A 15927-nucleotide genomic window follows, 5' to 3' on the forward strand; every position below is an offset into this window, starting at 1 on the left:
GTGAACAGTTAAACACTTTTGTGTATTCTGTGACAGCTGTTAGCTTCTTTGTTTACATTCGGAATGCAAGCCCCGAATGTCAACAAAGAAACAGGGAGCTGTTACAGAATGACACATACACACAGCTCTCAGCTTCTTTCTTTGATTACATTCTGTAAAAACTTTCTGATACTTTGTTGGCATTCAGGATGTGAGTCCCATCTGTCAGCAAAGAGGCGGAGACACTGGATAGCTGTTACAGAATGACACGCAGCTCTCCCGCTTCTTTGTTCCGTTACAAATGACATTCAGGAAACATTTCCGATGTATCTGAATTTCGTTATCAAACATTTGGATTCGTTTGGATACGTTATTTCTGTCATTCCGAACTTCAGATGCATCCGAATTTACAGAAATTCATACAAATGTCAATTTGGAATGGAAGAAATCACACATGTCTACTAAAAAAGGGTATTTGAATCTAGAATCTAATGCTTCAGTGCTATAATAAAAATCTGTCAGGCTGAGTCCAGTGGCAGTCTTGCAGACACCAGGAACTATTCTTACCCTTCCCTATGCATTTACTTGCCAATTACCACAATTACCAACCTTTACTTGATATGTAATATTTAGGGATGCACAGATACTTTTCGAGTACCAGTGCAGATACTTGGCATTTTCATGAGAACTACCAGAGTTGCAGCGGTTGTAGCTTGGACCTGGCTCTGGCGCTCCACCACTGTCCTGAAATCATTAGTCTGTATTGTTTTAGAAAAACTGTCACATGACAATAAACAAAAATGTATCAGTACTCGTACTTGTAAGTACTCGGCAAGTACCAGTACTCGTACTCGCAAAACTGGTATCTGTTCATCCGTTTATTTATATTTATAAAAACAAAATCATACATTAAAACAAAGATGTACAAACCCCAGGAGCTCTGTGTGCTGGGGTTTGTATTGTTTTGAGCTGCCTCCTAATTTTTGCATTTTTCTCTAGTCTAGTCTTGGAGCTCAAAAGTATCAGTACATGTACTCGTACTTGTACCTAGTACTGTACTTGGTATCTGTGCAACCCTAGTAATAATAGACTGATAGAAGAATAGCCTTTGTGTTGATCTGAAAGCATTTGTGGTCCATATTATGCAACTGGAGTTGGAGTGGACTTCGAGAACCCCCTTCCAGTCCAAACTGCATTAAAGGAAATTGGAGAAGCTATCTGTATGTATCAGTGCCTCTCAGACAGGGAGTGAAAAAGTTCTTACTGACTGACACCACTTGGATATTACAAACCAAGAGCACAGTTGGGCACCATGATGAATACTTCACACTTCTCATCTGCCCTAAAAATCAACATATTCCATTACTATGTGACAGCAGGAAGGTGTCCCTGCCCCTAGATCCCAATGAGACCTGTGCAGCTGCGCAGTCTGCACAAATAGTATGTGTACCCAAGGATGGGGCCATATAAGAGTGGGAAGACAAATACTTAATAAAAACCTTTAGGATTGTCTTTTGACTTTACTTTATTGGATGATCAAGCGGGGAATATATCTTTTAGTTTTCAATAAAAATGTATTTCAAAGGGGGTCCAATATTACTGGTACATTTGATTAAATGTGCAATCGCCAAACTTTATATGTGTAACTTGAAAGGCCTTAATTTTGGTAGTCACTGCATCTTCTATTGCTGTTGTGTTTCACAGACTCTAAAGAGCGATGCCACAGACAACGAGAAGGTGGATTTTTTGAAAGAGGCACACTTGATGAGGTAAACTCAAATTCCAGAGCTGTACCACTTTAAACATGCTGTACTTCAAATAATCAAATGTGAAGCTGGTGACACGGCAGTAAATATGATTGTGTACATACACATTACCTAAGAGGCAAAGAAAATTACAGTCAAGAAATGTCAAAGGTACCAAAGGAAATCCATTGCTGGCACTTAGTTTCATTATACAGAAGAGACCTCCCTCTAACGGGTCTTAGGTTTACTTTGGACAAACCAGTCCAATTAGAAATTACCACTTAAATCTAGTATTGCAGCACAACTACAAGTACAATTTTTCTGTATTACAACTTATTAGTATATTATTGGTAGAACCAGTGTACCAAGGCAATGTGAGCAAGACACTCCATGTACCTACATAGAGCAGGACAAATTAAATAGGAGATATTACTTTACATTCTATATTAAAATGATATCAGTATAGATTCCATTTTTGCACATTTACACAGTAAATAATATATGCAATTAATGGTGGTCTAATACAAAAAAAAACACATGAAGGAACAAGCATACAGATCAGGAGACTTGGTTAGTCACTAGAAACTAGCAATGGCTTTCTACATATGTTCTATAGTGAAGGATTTTTTTAATTTAATGTAACATTAAAAGTTTTTTTTCAGTATGGCAATTAAGTAAGCATAGATAATGTGCTAAGTGAAGTTACACTTAATGAGAATATTTACAAAGGCTATGTATTAAAAGACATAACCTTTTAGTGTGAAGAATATGAATCATCATGAAAACAACATAACAGTCTCTGATTTTGTGTCCAGTCAGTTCCATCATTCTAACATTCTGAAGCTACTTGGAGTCTGCCTCTTTAATGAGCCTCAGTACATTATTCTCGAATTAATGGATGGTGGCGATCTACTATCGTACTTAAGAGGAGCTCGACAGAATACTTTTGTAAGTTTAATTCATCTATCCCTGTGTTGCAAAGCAATGTGTGTCTAATATACAAGTATGTATGCCAGTAGAGCCAGGTAGCGGTTATACAAACAAAAATCGCAGCTGATGTAAGTCTAATTTGCTTGTGCTCACTCTGTAATCAAATTCAAAATATTAAAGCTAAAGCTATCTTAATGGGACACAGGTGAATACTGTTCTGTCCCTTAGTCCCCCGTTCACATCTAGGCGTTTTGTCGCTCAAAGGTAAGCGCGATAAAATGCTCAAAACAGGGAATCTCATTCATTTCTATGGCCCCTGTGTTTTGTGGCAAGCAGAAAAAACACATGTTGCTGGGAAAAAGTACATGAGTTAAATCTTGGCAGATTACAGCGCTTTTTGGTCACATTGATTTCAGTGGGAAACTCCATGCGACAAAATGCATGACAAAACACTCAGGTGTGAACAGGGGCCATAGAAATTAATTTGATTCCTTGTCTTGAGCGTTTTGTTGCACTTAGCTTTGAGCGACAGAATGCCTGGGTGTGAACGGAGCCTCACTGTTAAGACAAAGAGACAGACTGATTGCTTATTGTGCCTCAACACTTTGTAGCTATCTAAGAAAAATGGAAAGGCCTTCTGACTAGGCTCAATCTGGTCAGGAAAGTACTACATATCCAAAGCAATGAAGGCGCTGCGCATTATTCTGTTGCTTCTAGCAGTTTCCTCTAGTTGCAGTCTTAAGCAACAAAATGGCTTCTCTATTGACATGAATTAGAAAATGTTCTTAAAGTTTTAAACCCTATCTGCATGATAATGTATCATAAGTATAAAATGTATATATGTATGTATATATATGATATGTATCATATATTATTATGATGAATTCTAAACAACTATCAGGATTTTTTCCATTAAAATACTGTTTTCATAGTTTTTTTTCCTTATCGTTTTTTACACCCCAGTGCTGCTTATCTGTTACAGCCTCTTTTAGCCAGTTCCTGTCTATATGCATTCACTTGTATGTTAGCAGCACATCATTGAAGGACCCACTTCCTAAAAGTGACAACAGTAAACCATGCATGCACAATATGTTTTGGTATACCTTCCTGTAGTCTCACCAGAGGTGCATGTGACAGAGTGACAAAATGGGAGCAAAATTGGGAGGCAGGGACAGTCCGTTGTCACCCTATAACAGGTGGTGCCTAAACAAGGACCTTCATGAAAACACAGTTTACATTACATTTACATTAACATGTTAAAGCTATGATGAGTTTTTAGTGATAAGGTTTAGATCTATTTTAAGTAGAAAATAATGTTGTGGCATTATATGATGTGACTGTATCTTTTACATGAATGCTATCTGTATTTTAATGGAACCTGTAATATTTATACTGGCTACATTCCAGTCCTGTCAACATGATGCAGTTTAATTTGGATTTCCCTGGAACTACACTAAAAGTACATTAGTTCAGTTGCTATTAAGATGCATGAAGCCTAGTGATGACAAGCTGGAAAAAGGAAACCTTTGCTTACGCTCACTCTTACTATGGGAAGAGTCCAAGTCATAAATCATATATAAAATGCCATCATAAGACTCCTGTTTGAATAATAGTCTGATGAATAAAAGGATGGTAGCTTTCACTGTTCTTTCAATCCTTCTAGTATGAGGATCCTTTACTTTCAAGCATGGATCTTCTTGACATATCACTTGACATTTCCAGAGGTTGTGCCTATTTGGAGAGATTACATTTTGTACACAGGTACTACTTTAATTCTCTAACTATGATATTCTTTTCTTTTTTTAAAAGTTTATAAATAAAAATCCAGAGCAGTAGCAAAATTGTCAGTGTTGAAAGTGTGCAAATCAACATTTTACAGTTCTGGACACTACTTGTGAAAGAACAGCTGTAAACATGGCCAAGAACAAAATCACATATACTGACTTTAACATAGGCACATAAATGTAACTTTACGCGTCCTTGCTTTTCATCTCTTTTTTTTATAAAACAAATAAAAAATTCCGGGGAAGTGACCTAGTGCCCCAAACACAGTAGGTTTCTGTACATGGATGGATCTGTTGTGCCCCAGGAAAAACATGAGAAAAATAAGCAGGTAGAAGGAAAAGAGACCAGTTATAAGATGTTCATATGCCACAACCTCGGTAAGCTTAACGTGCTTGACTGTCAGACCATCAGACTGTCAGACCTCAGACCATTAATCTGTCACGCAACTCTTCAAGAACTTAAACTTTATATCAAAAGATATAATTTTGAGCAGTATACATATACCTTTTGGGAAAAAGACACGTATGGGTGTATATATATATATATACCATGGAGGCAAAATATATACCATGGAGGCAAAAACAAACACTCTTAGTATATTTTCTCTTCAAATAAAATGTAATATCAGGAAAATACCACATTCTGGCCACTAGATGGAGCTGAGGAAATAAAGATTTTGTTCTTATGATCCTCAGCTCCATCTAGTGGCCATTTTATGATATTTTCTGATATTACAGATTAAGAACATTCATTTTTGTCTCTATTTGCACAGAACATGCGCAGAGTTTTCCAGGACAAATGGCTGTGCAAATTGTTTATAATTACACCCCTTAGGCACACTAGTGGCATATATAATCAGATATCCATACTTGGCGTTGGGTTTGGAGTGTTTTAATACTGCTTAGAATTGAATATCTTGCCAGCTGAGTAGCAGCTTTAAAAAATGCTTATCCCAGCATAAAAAAGTGTCTGCAAACAAAAGTCTGTGAAGTTTCAACAGAGGCATCCCCCCTTTACATTTGCTGAGCAGAATGAGGAAAAAACATGTGTGGTGTGCAACACAGAAGTTCTACACTGTTCTCACCCTCACTGCAGAACCTAAGATATGGGATCCGTAGATAGGAAATTAATGTCTACTTTATCGTCTCTTGCTTTGGGACTGTGAAGTAAGTTAAATAAGTAAAGCCACATTAATTCCAATGAATGGAGTACAACATTGTACCTAGAAGAGAAAAAAATTGTCACAAGACCTGTCAAAGGGTTCTTCTGTCCCCATGCATGCTCTTTAATGTTATGTCGAGAACACTGAGAAGGATATGGCAGCTAACACATTCGGCATTTTATGAATGAAATGTAAAATACAGACACAGTGTGAAGTAATCACAGTAGTGTTTTATGGAGAGTGGAAAGTTCTTTTGACTGGTTGTCGCTCTACCACCAAAAATCTATCTGAATGCATTTACATATCTTTGTCCAGTGTTTTCTTTGAGACCATTGTACTCATTATGGATTTTGACTGCTTGTTAGAGACTTGGCTGCACGCAATTGCTTGGTTTCTGTGAAAGAATACAATAATCCAACAAGGGCAGTGAAGATTGGGGATTTTGGACTTGCTAGAGATGTATATAAAAGTGACTATTACAGAAAAAAGGGAGAAGGATTTTTGCCTGTCCGATGGATGGCTCCGGAAAGTCTTATTGATGGGATCTTCACTAATCGCTCTGATGTATGGTGAGTTCTGCCATCATAAATTGTACGCTGAGTTAAGGAATATAAAAGTCAAATGTAATACATAACTACAGTTTTATCTTTGGCCTCTTTAGAAAAAAGTTGTCAGATGTCAAAAAAGTCTGGCATGAAAAGGTCTGGTTTTTGATGTATATCTAGGACAAGTACAGAAATAGAACAGGAGTGATTTCAGTTATGTCTTGTTAGTGTAAGTGAGACACTATGGGGGGAATTTATCAAAACTGGAGCAGACAGAAACTGGAGCAGTTGCCCATGGCAACCAATCAGCATCTCTCTTCAGTTTGCTCAGTTGAGATTTGAGAGATTGAAGCCGATTGGTTGCAGATTTTGTCTGCAACAGTTTTGATAAATTCCCCCCATTGTATATATATTGTAAAGGATTATAGGCTCAGACTCCACCTTTTTCATAACAGCACATATTGTGAATCAGCTTGCTATGGTCATTACATAATACAGTAATAACATAATATATCTGACTGTATAAGCAAATAGCTAGCATGCCCAGCTTGTAAGGGAAGAGACTGTTAATATGGTATATTTTAACTACAAGCTCTACGATTTATCTGTATAGTGTTAGTAAAGAGGAAAAGTGATACATTTACAAAATAAATGAAAACTGCACTTCAACCCCATTCACACTGAGCGATTTGTAGCGCGATTTCAGCTCAAAAATCGCTCAAACATCAGCTCAATGTAGCTCATGGTAGCTTTTCCAATGCATTTCAATGGAGCTGTTCACATCTCACAGCTCAATGTCGCCTGTAGCTTGTAGCTCAAGCTTGTCGCTTGAACATGACCTATTTTTCGGCAGATTTCATGCGATTTGGCCCAATAGACTTCAATGTAGTGTAGCTCATTCTAGGTGTAGCTCATTGTCGCGCTACAGAAGTGTCACTTTTGCACTGAAATATAAGCAGGAACATAGGCAGGAAACAGGAAGAGCAACCATGTCACATCAAGACCGCTTTTGATTAGATACAGCCCAATGTAGCAGCTACGAAGTCCATGCCAAAAGTAGCGCGACAATATGTGCACTGTAGCCCAAAGTAGCTCAATGTCTCTCAAAGTCGTTCAGTTCAAATCAGCGCTGAAAAAGCGATTTGTCTGATGTAGCTTAGTGTGAATGGGGTCTTTGAGTAGGTAATAGAACACCAATCAATGTAACTATACATTTATTACAAAGTAATTCACAGGATTTTGAATGCAACTAGTAAAACATAATTTGACTTGGTAACAGCAAGTTGTAATAAGTGCAGCTGCATTTAGAATTAGAATTGGGGCAAAAATTAGGACCAATCAGGAGTCCTGAAGTCACATTTCCTGACCATGAGAGCAAAGAATTGACCTAATCAGTCTATAGTTACTCCTTCACTGTCCAGACACAGGCAAGGGCAGAGAGGTGACCAGGCTGTGTTGCTTAACCACAGCAGAGGAAACTCAGGTCACCAGGCTAGCTGTGAGGTGACAGAGCTATGTAAATCTCATGACTGGGTATATAAAAATGCAAGTTCTTTTGCAGGTAAAGTAGCTCCCATAATTTTATTTCAACTATGTATTCACCTATTCCCTTGGAGTTCAGCTTTTGATAATGTTCTGTTAATTGTAAATATAAGATTCAAGGTGAACAGTTGCTTTCTCAAGCTTGACTAAGAAAGGAAACTTTTTATGTATGCTTTGCTATGGTAATAAACATTGCAAAGAGTTTTTTGTACTTCGGGTCATTGAATGGTACTATTTTATTTGAATGGTAACCCTGATATACACTGATATCACTTCCTGAATTCTATGATGAGTGAACAGCGAACCTTTGGGTGCTCATGCATGGCCTGATGTGATAGATGCAAGCATCACTTGGAGTGATTAGGCAAGGATCAGGTCATGTATGGGTTAAATGGATAATGCTCCAGATTGGAGAGCTTTTTTTTTCAACATTCCTGAAATGATCTTTCTTTTCATAGAATGAGCCTGTAACGGTAAATGTGCCACAATCTTATGTTGGAAGTGTAATGAGAGTATTATATACAACGACGGGCACATTACTAATCACCTGTCACTTTCAGTAAGACATCTGCCTTTCTGTGGTCAGCCTTAGACCTCATGCATGTGGATGTGTTGATCTCCATCTTTCTTCTTTAAGACTCTTATAAGAAAAACAGGAGCTACAATTGAAGGATGAGGAGCAGAGTAGAACAGCAAATCTACTATTATTCTCTATGCAATATACATTTGTTGCGCACATAACTCACAGACTGAAATTAACACAAAATGCATTTGTTGTAATCCACACAAGAAGAATTGGACCTCTGAAGCTGTAAGAAAAAAATGCAGTATTCTGCTCTTTTAATAACCTTGGTTTCACATATGCATTTTATGCAAGCTCCATGCTTGCAGCAAACATGTTTTTGCATAAAGAATACTAGATCTCTATTCAGTCCTCCTTTGCTGTTTGCCCTTGTACCTTTGATCATCTGTTTAAGTATGGGATAGAAGAGAGTTGTACAGATTGTTCTTCATTATGTTAACACTTCTTTTACATTAGGATTAGAATTTGTCATTTAAAATAAGTATTGTTCTGTCCCTGCTAGACATTGCCCTGTGGCCTGTGTATAGCTCGACATGCAGCTAAACCCTCCTATTCTGCAATAAGTCAGACTGGATGAAATCTTGAAGCTTTATTAAAGTAGAACTATGGGGTTAAGGCTTTTCCCCATAGTTCTCCTTAGGGTAACGTGAGGACACAAACTAGCATCCTCCCATCACCCTAGGCTCAGTATACCGCGAGCTGTAGCTCACGGTATACTGAGACAACGCAGCTGAAGTGACTGACAGCTGGCTCTGCCTATCTAGAGGCAGAGCCAGCTGTACCCGCCCCTCCCCCGTCCGTTCAGCCAGTCAGCGCTGGCGGATCGGAGCGGGGAGGGGGGAATCAAGCCCTTCCCCTGTCACGGCAGAGAGCCGTGACAGAATCGAGAAGTGAGATCGCCGGTATGTGTTTGCTCACTTCCCGATCTACTGAGCCGACCTGTGACAATGAGACTGTCACAGGTCGGCTAGAACTATGAGGTGAGTGAAAAGCACTCACCTCATAGTTCTCCTTTAACAAAATAGGGTGGCGTGAAACTGGTAAAAAAGAACATGAAAACTGCAAACAGCTTATGAACATGTAAATGAAGTGATAGCTCACAAATAGAATGCGAAACAAGTCTGCTCCTACCAGCAATGCTGCCGTAAGGGAAATCGGGCATTTACTCCAGACATGCATTTAGGATGGCATCAGATTCTCTTCTCCTTCGTTCATAGATGGAGTCTAAGTCCCAGAATGCACTTGTTCCCTTCTTCTTTTGATAGAGGTTGCTGGGAACCTACCATAGAAAAACAGTCAGCTTGCTTTGAATAGAGATGTATTCTCTTTAGCACCATCTTGTGGCCAATTTTGAGATGCCAGGTAGGTATTTTAAAAATCCCATGCCTGAGGGCAGAGCAAGTATTTTAATAAAATCCAACTTCTCATGAGTCATGAATTTATGATATTATAAATTACATTATCATTATTAGAGTTCCTTTTTCATGTCATAACTGAAAACTTCTGCTCCTGATCTCCCTTAAATAAAACCTAGGCAGCCTCTGGCTATTGGGTCATCGTGGAGATTTCTTGTCATCAAAGGCTGTATAAAGTCTGTTGTTTTATAGCCAGATTGCCTTTGATTTGTAGATTGCATTAAGGTAAGTGAATTAGCAAGGCAAAACCTGCATGTGTTTATGGCTGGTCCAATTTACATATACTGATGACATAAATGACAAGGTTTTGCATACAATATCACATATTGATATGATTATTTATATTAAGCCGTTATTGCCCTAGTTTGTGACGGGTTTAATTTACCAGGGGGCAGTAATATACCGGGCACAGTATGGTATATAACAATAACATTTTGGCATGCGTTTGATGTACTATGATGTAAGAATAAGTCCTGTATATCCCAGCTGAAGACTTTTTTATGTATCTGTTTAAGGTCCTTTGGTGTTCTTTTGTGGGAGCTCTTTACATTGGGTCAGCAGCCTTATCAAGGGTATTCAAACATGGAGGTTTTACATTATGTGCGATCTGGAAGAAGAATGGATCCTCCTGATAACTGTCCTGATGACATGTAAGTCGAAATTATTGATTCATAAAAGTCCCAGTACAGGTTTTTAAGAACCATTGCCACTAATGTGCATTATCTCAATGTAAATAATCTATTAAAACCAACTGGAGTTTTCAATTGTCTTCAGCTCCAGTAAGGTCTGATGTTCTATTTTGTAAATATAAACTTAAATGACAGTAATTGCAGCATTTATTTGTTGGCTCTTCAAATGATGATGAAATATCTGGCACTAGACTAGATTCTAATGTGGTTCATACAATTACGTTTATTAATAATGCTAAAAAAACATGATGCATTCTAGTGAACCTGCCCACACAGAGGACTATTATGATACAAGAAATTAAATTTTAGTACTCAATGGGCAAGGGTGTCTCTAGCCTTCTTTTGAGGTGGATCTTCTCACTGACTCTGGCTGGCATCCTGCCCAGCTCACTGTCATCACTGGTTGCCAGGAGCTAGGTGGGGAGATGTGTATGGTCCTTACAAATCTTCCCACCAGGCTCTTAGTAACCTGGGACATTCTGGCGGGAAAGGGGGAAAGGAGGTGCCTGGCCGGCACAACATTATGCAGCAGAGCGGCCATGCGGCCACCCCCCACTTGACGCAAAGAGATGCCGTCTGAGGCAACAGCCTCATTATAGGGATGACCCTGTCAATGGTTAACCCTGTATATGATATTTGAAGCTATCAGATACCCATTAGAATAGTTGAATGACTAGTAGGATTGTATGATTGATATTACAGCGCATACATATGGTTATTTTTTATCAGGCTTATTGGTTCTTGCACAGTAGAAGAAGAAGTTGGCAACACATATCTTTCATACTTTGCCTAGGGAGAAATGTTAAGAGGTTTCCCTGTCCCTGTAAATACATTGCAAATTATGTTTTCTAATGCATATGTAGCACACCCCCTAAGGAGCCACAGAGAAAAGGTGGGTCATCCAAAAAGCCAGTCTAGGGAATTTGGTATATTCCCAGATAGCAAGAAATTGTGCTGCAAGTTTGAAAATGACTTGCTAAACTCTTGCAGACTTGCTAAGCTTCACAATTTTGTTGCACGATTACAGCAAGTCTGCATTGCAAGTCTCCTGACCAGGGAGCTTGCAGAGCTCTTGCTAAGACTTGCAGAACTCTTGCTGTAGACTTGCCAAGCAAATTTGCTACAAATTCAAAAATTGTCAACTAGAACTTGTGCTGCAAGTATTCTGCAAGTCTACAACTTGCCAGGAAAATGTGCAGCAAGTTAACAAAATTACAATTTAACCCCAACACAAGTTTGTGGCAAGTTATCCTTGCTATCTGGGTTGCTGCCCAAAATGCACCTACCACCCTCTATGGTGACCGATAAAAGCGAGGTGCGGACTGTAGAGATGATGCTGAGGAACTTTATTGATGAACATCAGGGAGAGAGGTTGAGGATCAGGATCATACAAGCTGGTGTAGACTCCTTTAAGCAATAGGACAGAGTGCTATAACACAATACTGCCATCACAGACTATGACCTTTAAGCCAGACATGGAAATCTGTGTGTAGAGCACCTGGCCGAGCAGTACTCGAATCAGGAGTCATCGAACATCTTCATCCTTGGTATTAATAGTAGCCACTGGGCCCCCAGACTCAGTTCTTAGTGCAAGCACATGGCTAGTTCCCAGACTTTAGGCCTTGCAAAATCAGACAAACCATAACAGCCTCCCCCCAGACAGGGCCCAGAGGAGGAAGAGAAAGCTCACATGATCCACCCCAAGAATGTATACCCCTCTCAGCATGCAAGACTGGCCATCAACCTCTTAGTGCTTGGTTAGGGAGACATACATACTCATAACAATCTCTCATTGGTTGCTCTGCCCTGTGGCCAGGATACACCTAGCAGCAGGCAGATGCAAGCAATGACAGATTGATTAGGGGAAACCAGATGAGCATAGACTACAAATCAGCATCAGACTGATTACAATCTGATTACAATAGAATACAAAATTTACTAAGCATTCCTGCTTACAGGCTGCTACGCATATTTAGGTGAATATTTTCTCCACTCTACTGATTTAAAGTGAATGTGTGGGCAAAATCTAAAATAACACAGCACAGCTCTCCTGTACATGCACATTTACCCATGCTTTGGTTCTTTAAAAATGCTGCAAGCATAGACAATTCTGCCAGCTCCTAACTTCCTCTAGCAGGTTGACAGTGCTGCTTCTGCTGCACTGAAATTCCCTCCTGTTGGACTATGTCAGCACATCCACATCTCCATAGATCCTCTTAGTTTACTTTGTCAGTACTCGCTTCATTCCACCCATAAGCTCCTTGCTGCTTCCCTCCCTCTCCTGCTATTTCAGTCCAGCAGTGGTTGTGTTGTCAGCCCATTACAGGATGTTAGGTGCACACTGTATTTCTGGCAGATCAACAGATATTCTTCTGTACTTGCTGGGTTTTTAAAGAGACATAACATTGTGTGTTATAAAGTAGCCACCACTCCAAGCTCACTCCCTTGGTGGACTACAATCTCACATTTAGTTTACTAAATTGTATTGAGATTGTAGTCCATCACAGGATTGAGCTTGGGGCGGTGGCTACTTTACAACACACACAAGGACCAGGGGTAACAAAAGTAGCCACCCTCCAGAAGGAAGGACAGTGTCAGCACCAATTCAGAGATGATTTGAGGATCTGTAGCTGAGTGATACACAAATAAGATACATTTTTCTTAATTGTTAGGGTACTTGAATGCATTTTTAAGATTTAACTCCTGAGTTTAGTGTCACTTTATGTGCTGACACTTGACAATATGTACAGTATATGTTTATACTGTATTCATGTTTTTATGTAATATATAAGAATTGCCAACTGTACTGAATGTCCTGTTCATCTTTTTACTAGCAATGAAGGCATAACTGAGTAAAGATCTGTCTTTCTGTACTGCGACTTTGCATTTGTAACTAGGAGAGAATGGATTTACTTAAAAAAATGAAGACACCTTCAAAAATAAACATATTGTTGTCTGCGGAGCCTAAGGCTGGCTGGCGGGGGTAAGCTGCTTAGGTCATTATACTTCTTTTTATGGGATTGACCTAGCACTCAGCGCCTGTATGCTGCTCCTGTCAGTTAACTATATTGTCTGTTGCCACTACAGCCAGTTATTAATGGAAGTGCTGAATTCTTTAAATTCCATTTATCCTAAACATAGTTCTGAACATGAAGTGCTGAGGAAAGGGCCATTAATCGTTTCTTATTTCTGCTTAACTCTAGCAGATTGCCATTTCCCAAACCATCCATCAATTATAATTTTAGGGTTTAAAGAAGAGACATACTCATGCTCAACTTGTAGATGTCACTAATATAAATATATTTTCCTTGTCCACTTTTTCTTTACAATTAAATAGGCAAATTATTAAAAATATTAAAAATACACAAGAGATGCAAGTACTAAGACACAATAAAAAATACATAGTAGGCAATGAAGATAACTGCTTTGTATACACTATTTGAAAAAAATGAAAACACGTTTCAGATAATGCAGTTCCATTGCTAAAAACTCAGATCCCAAAAGTAGTACAAAAGGAAATTCCATGTTATGGCATGGCGTTCTCAAGCTATGCAAACTATTGCAATGCAGTATTTATGTGAATAAGCAAATTAAGCTGCAAGTAGGTCTAAAATGAATTACATACCAGGACTCATTTTTTTTCTCCTAGTCCTTGACATGAAGCAGTCTGAAACTGTGAAAGTCACTTGTGGACCAGGAGAACTGATTTATTGCTAGTGTAGAGGAGATAACATCATGATTAGTGAGATGTTTCTATTGTTAAACTCTTGAGAATGAAAGTGGAAGATATGCTACTTTGAGCTCCTTCACCACCAAATGCAATCAAAAAAGTGGGAGCTTAGTACTGGGAATAAAGGGGAGAAAAGCTGAATCCTAAAGATTTTATACTTCGATATTTCAGTAATAAAGATGTGGAACAGAAAAAAAAGATCTACAGATCTACAGATCTACAGATCTATAGATCTATAGATCGAGAGAGAGAGAGAGAGAGAGAGAGAGAGAGAGAGAGAGAGAAAAACCTATTCTACTACACTGAGAACTCGTCAACTAGTATCATCTTTGAGTTTGATTTACTAGCATATAAGCTAAATCTCTGTTTATTTTGAATGATCAATCACCAGCAAGGAAAAGTAGTATTTTGCTTGAGTTAGATGATTAAAGTAAACCTCAGTGAAAACAGAGACTATGAAAATATCTAACTATTATTTTAAAAATAAATGTTTATTACATTTTAAGGTGTATCTTTTAGAAGTACAGTAGATATGCATAGAGAAGCAGTTTTGTATGCCCTGAACCCATGTACTTAATTTTTTGTTTCCTCGTTTCTCTCTTTTTACCAGCAGAGGGAACCATATATACATAAAGAACTATACCAAGTAGGCATGTAAAGTTGACTTTAGTTTATCAATTGTAAAACACTCCGAACACAAAATATCTTTTAGCACTACAAAGAAATGTCAGTGTAATTGAAAAAAACACATTTTCATAAATAATAAAATTCATTATGCAAATACCTTCATTTATTTTAAATATATTCATGTTGAAGATTTATGAACTCATTTTGTTATTGTACGCACAATTATATCCTTCCGTTTTTCAGATATAAGATGTTGATATTATCAGTGCTCATAGTATGGAGCATTTTGCTACATGACTATGCAATAATGTAAAAATGAAAAGCTTCTGACAAGCTGAATGAAGTTTGATTAACGATTTAATGACAACAACCTAATGCCCCAGGGTCCATCCAGTCATTACCCACTTAAGCGTTATAGAGCACTTCTCCCAGTACTGTGATCATTAACTAAACTGACAGCCTTTTCACAGTTTCACTCTTATGGTAAGCAAGATAAACCCCTAGGAAGAGTGACTGCTCCATTAAATATTTTATAGTCCATGAAAATGCACCTTTCAGTTATTTTGTATAGCTGGGCTGTCAGGCTATACATGACGTGTCAATAAAAAAAAAATTCTAAACACCTCTTAATTTATTGTAATCTTTCACTCAAGTCACAAGTGATATAACTGCTGCATGTGCGACCTCTTGTAAATCAGTCAGCCATTTACGGCTTCATCCACTTACTGTTTGGTTAACACAACACAGAATTACTGTAAGCAACCTGATGAATTTAGCTGCATTTATTTAACCTAACAGGTAATGGTGAGTCACTAACCTTAAAAAAGTATATCGATCTGGAGTTCTGAAGTCAGTTGCTGCATGCTGGGTCAGTGATTCATAAAGCATTAAAGCATGAGAGCCAGACAAATGGCTTTTTCAACAGGAAAACAGCAATGGCACCCAAAGCAATCATTGTCATGATTGATGTTCTTTATACTGTAAAAGAAAATCCCACATGCGATAGGTAACTTAATGGAAAATTATGGGGAGAGTGAAATACACTCATCCCCATACTTAGAGCCGACGTGTGACACAGCAGCTGTCACATGTGGGCTCTATTGATCGAGAACTGAGCGATCACATGCCACTGATCACTCAGTTCCCAGACTTCTCCCTGCAGAGAGCGGTGATTGTCACTCCCCCCCCCCCCCTC

At 38.5% G+C, this 15927-nt stretch overlaps 1 protein-coding gene across 1 annotated transcript in view; it reads left to right on the forward strand.

Moving 5' to 3' along the window:
• ROS1 (ROS proto-oncogene 1, receptor tyrosine kinase) overlaps positions 1 to 15927 on the forward strand; it is a 100255-nt gene that overhangs the window by 70967 nt on the left and 13361 nt on the right. Inside the window, exons 37-41 of the mRNA XM_018563518.1 lie at positions 1684 to 1748; positions 2540 to 2672; positions 4318 to 4415; positions 5967 to 6170; positions 10202 to 10336. Coding sequence (XP_018419020.1) covers positions 1684 to 1748; positions 2540 to 2672; positions 4318 to 4415; positions 5967 to 6170; positions 10202 to 10336 — 635 coding nt within the window. The remainder of the gene's footprint in view (positions 1 to 1683; positions 1749 to 2539; positions 2673 to 4317; positions 4416 to 5966; positions 6171 to 10201; positions 10337 to 15927) is intronic.

This window comes from Nanorana parkeri, unplaced genomic scaffold, assembly GCF_000935625.1.
Source record: "Nanorana parkeri isolate BGI_ZX_2015 unplaced genomic scaffold, ASM93562v1 scaffold22, whole genome shotgun sequence".
Classification (NCBI taxonomy): domain Eukaryota; kingdom Metazoa; phylum Chordata; class Amphibia; order Anura; family Dicroglossidae; genus Nanorana; species Nanorana parkeri.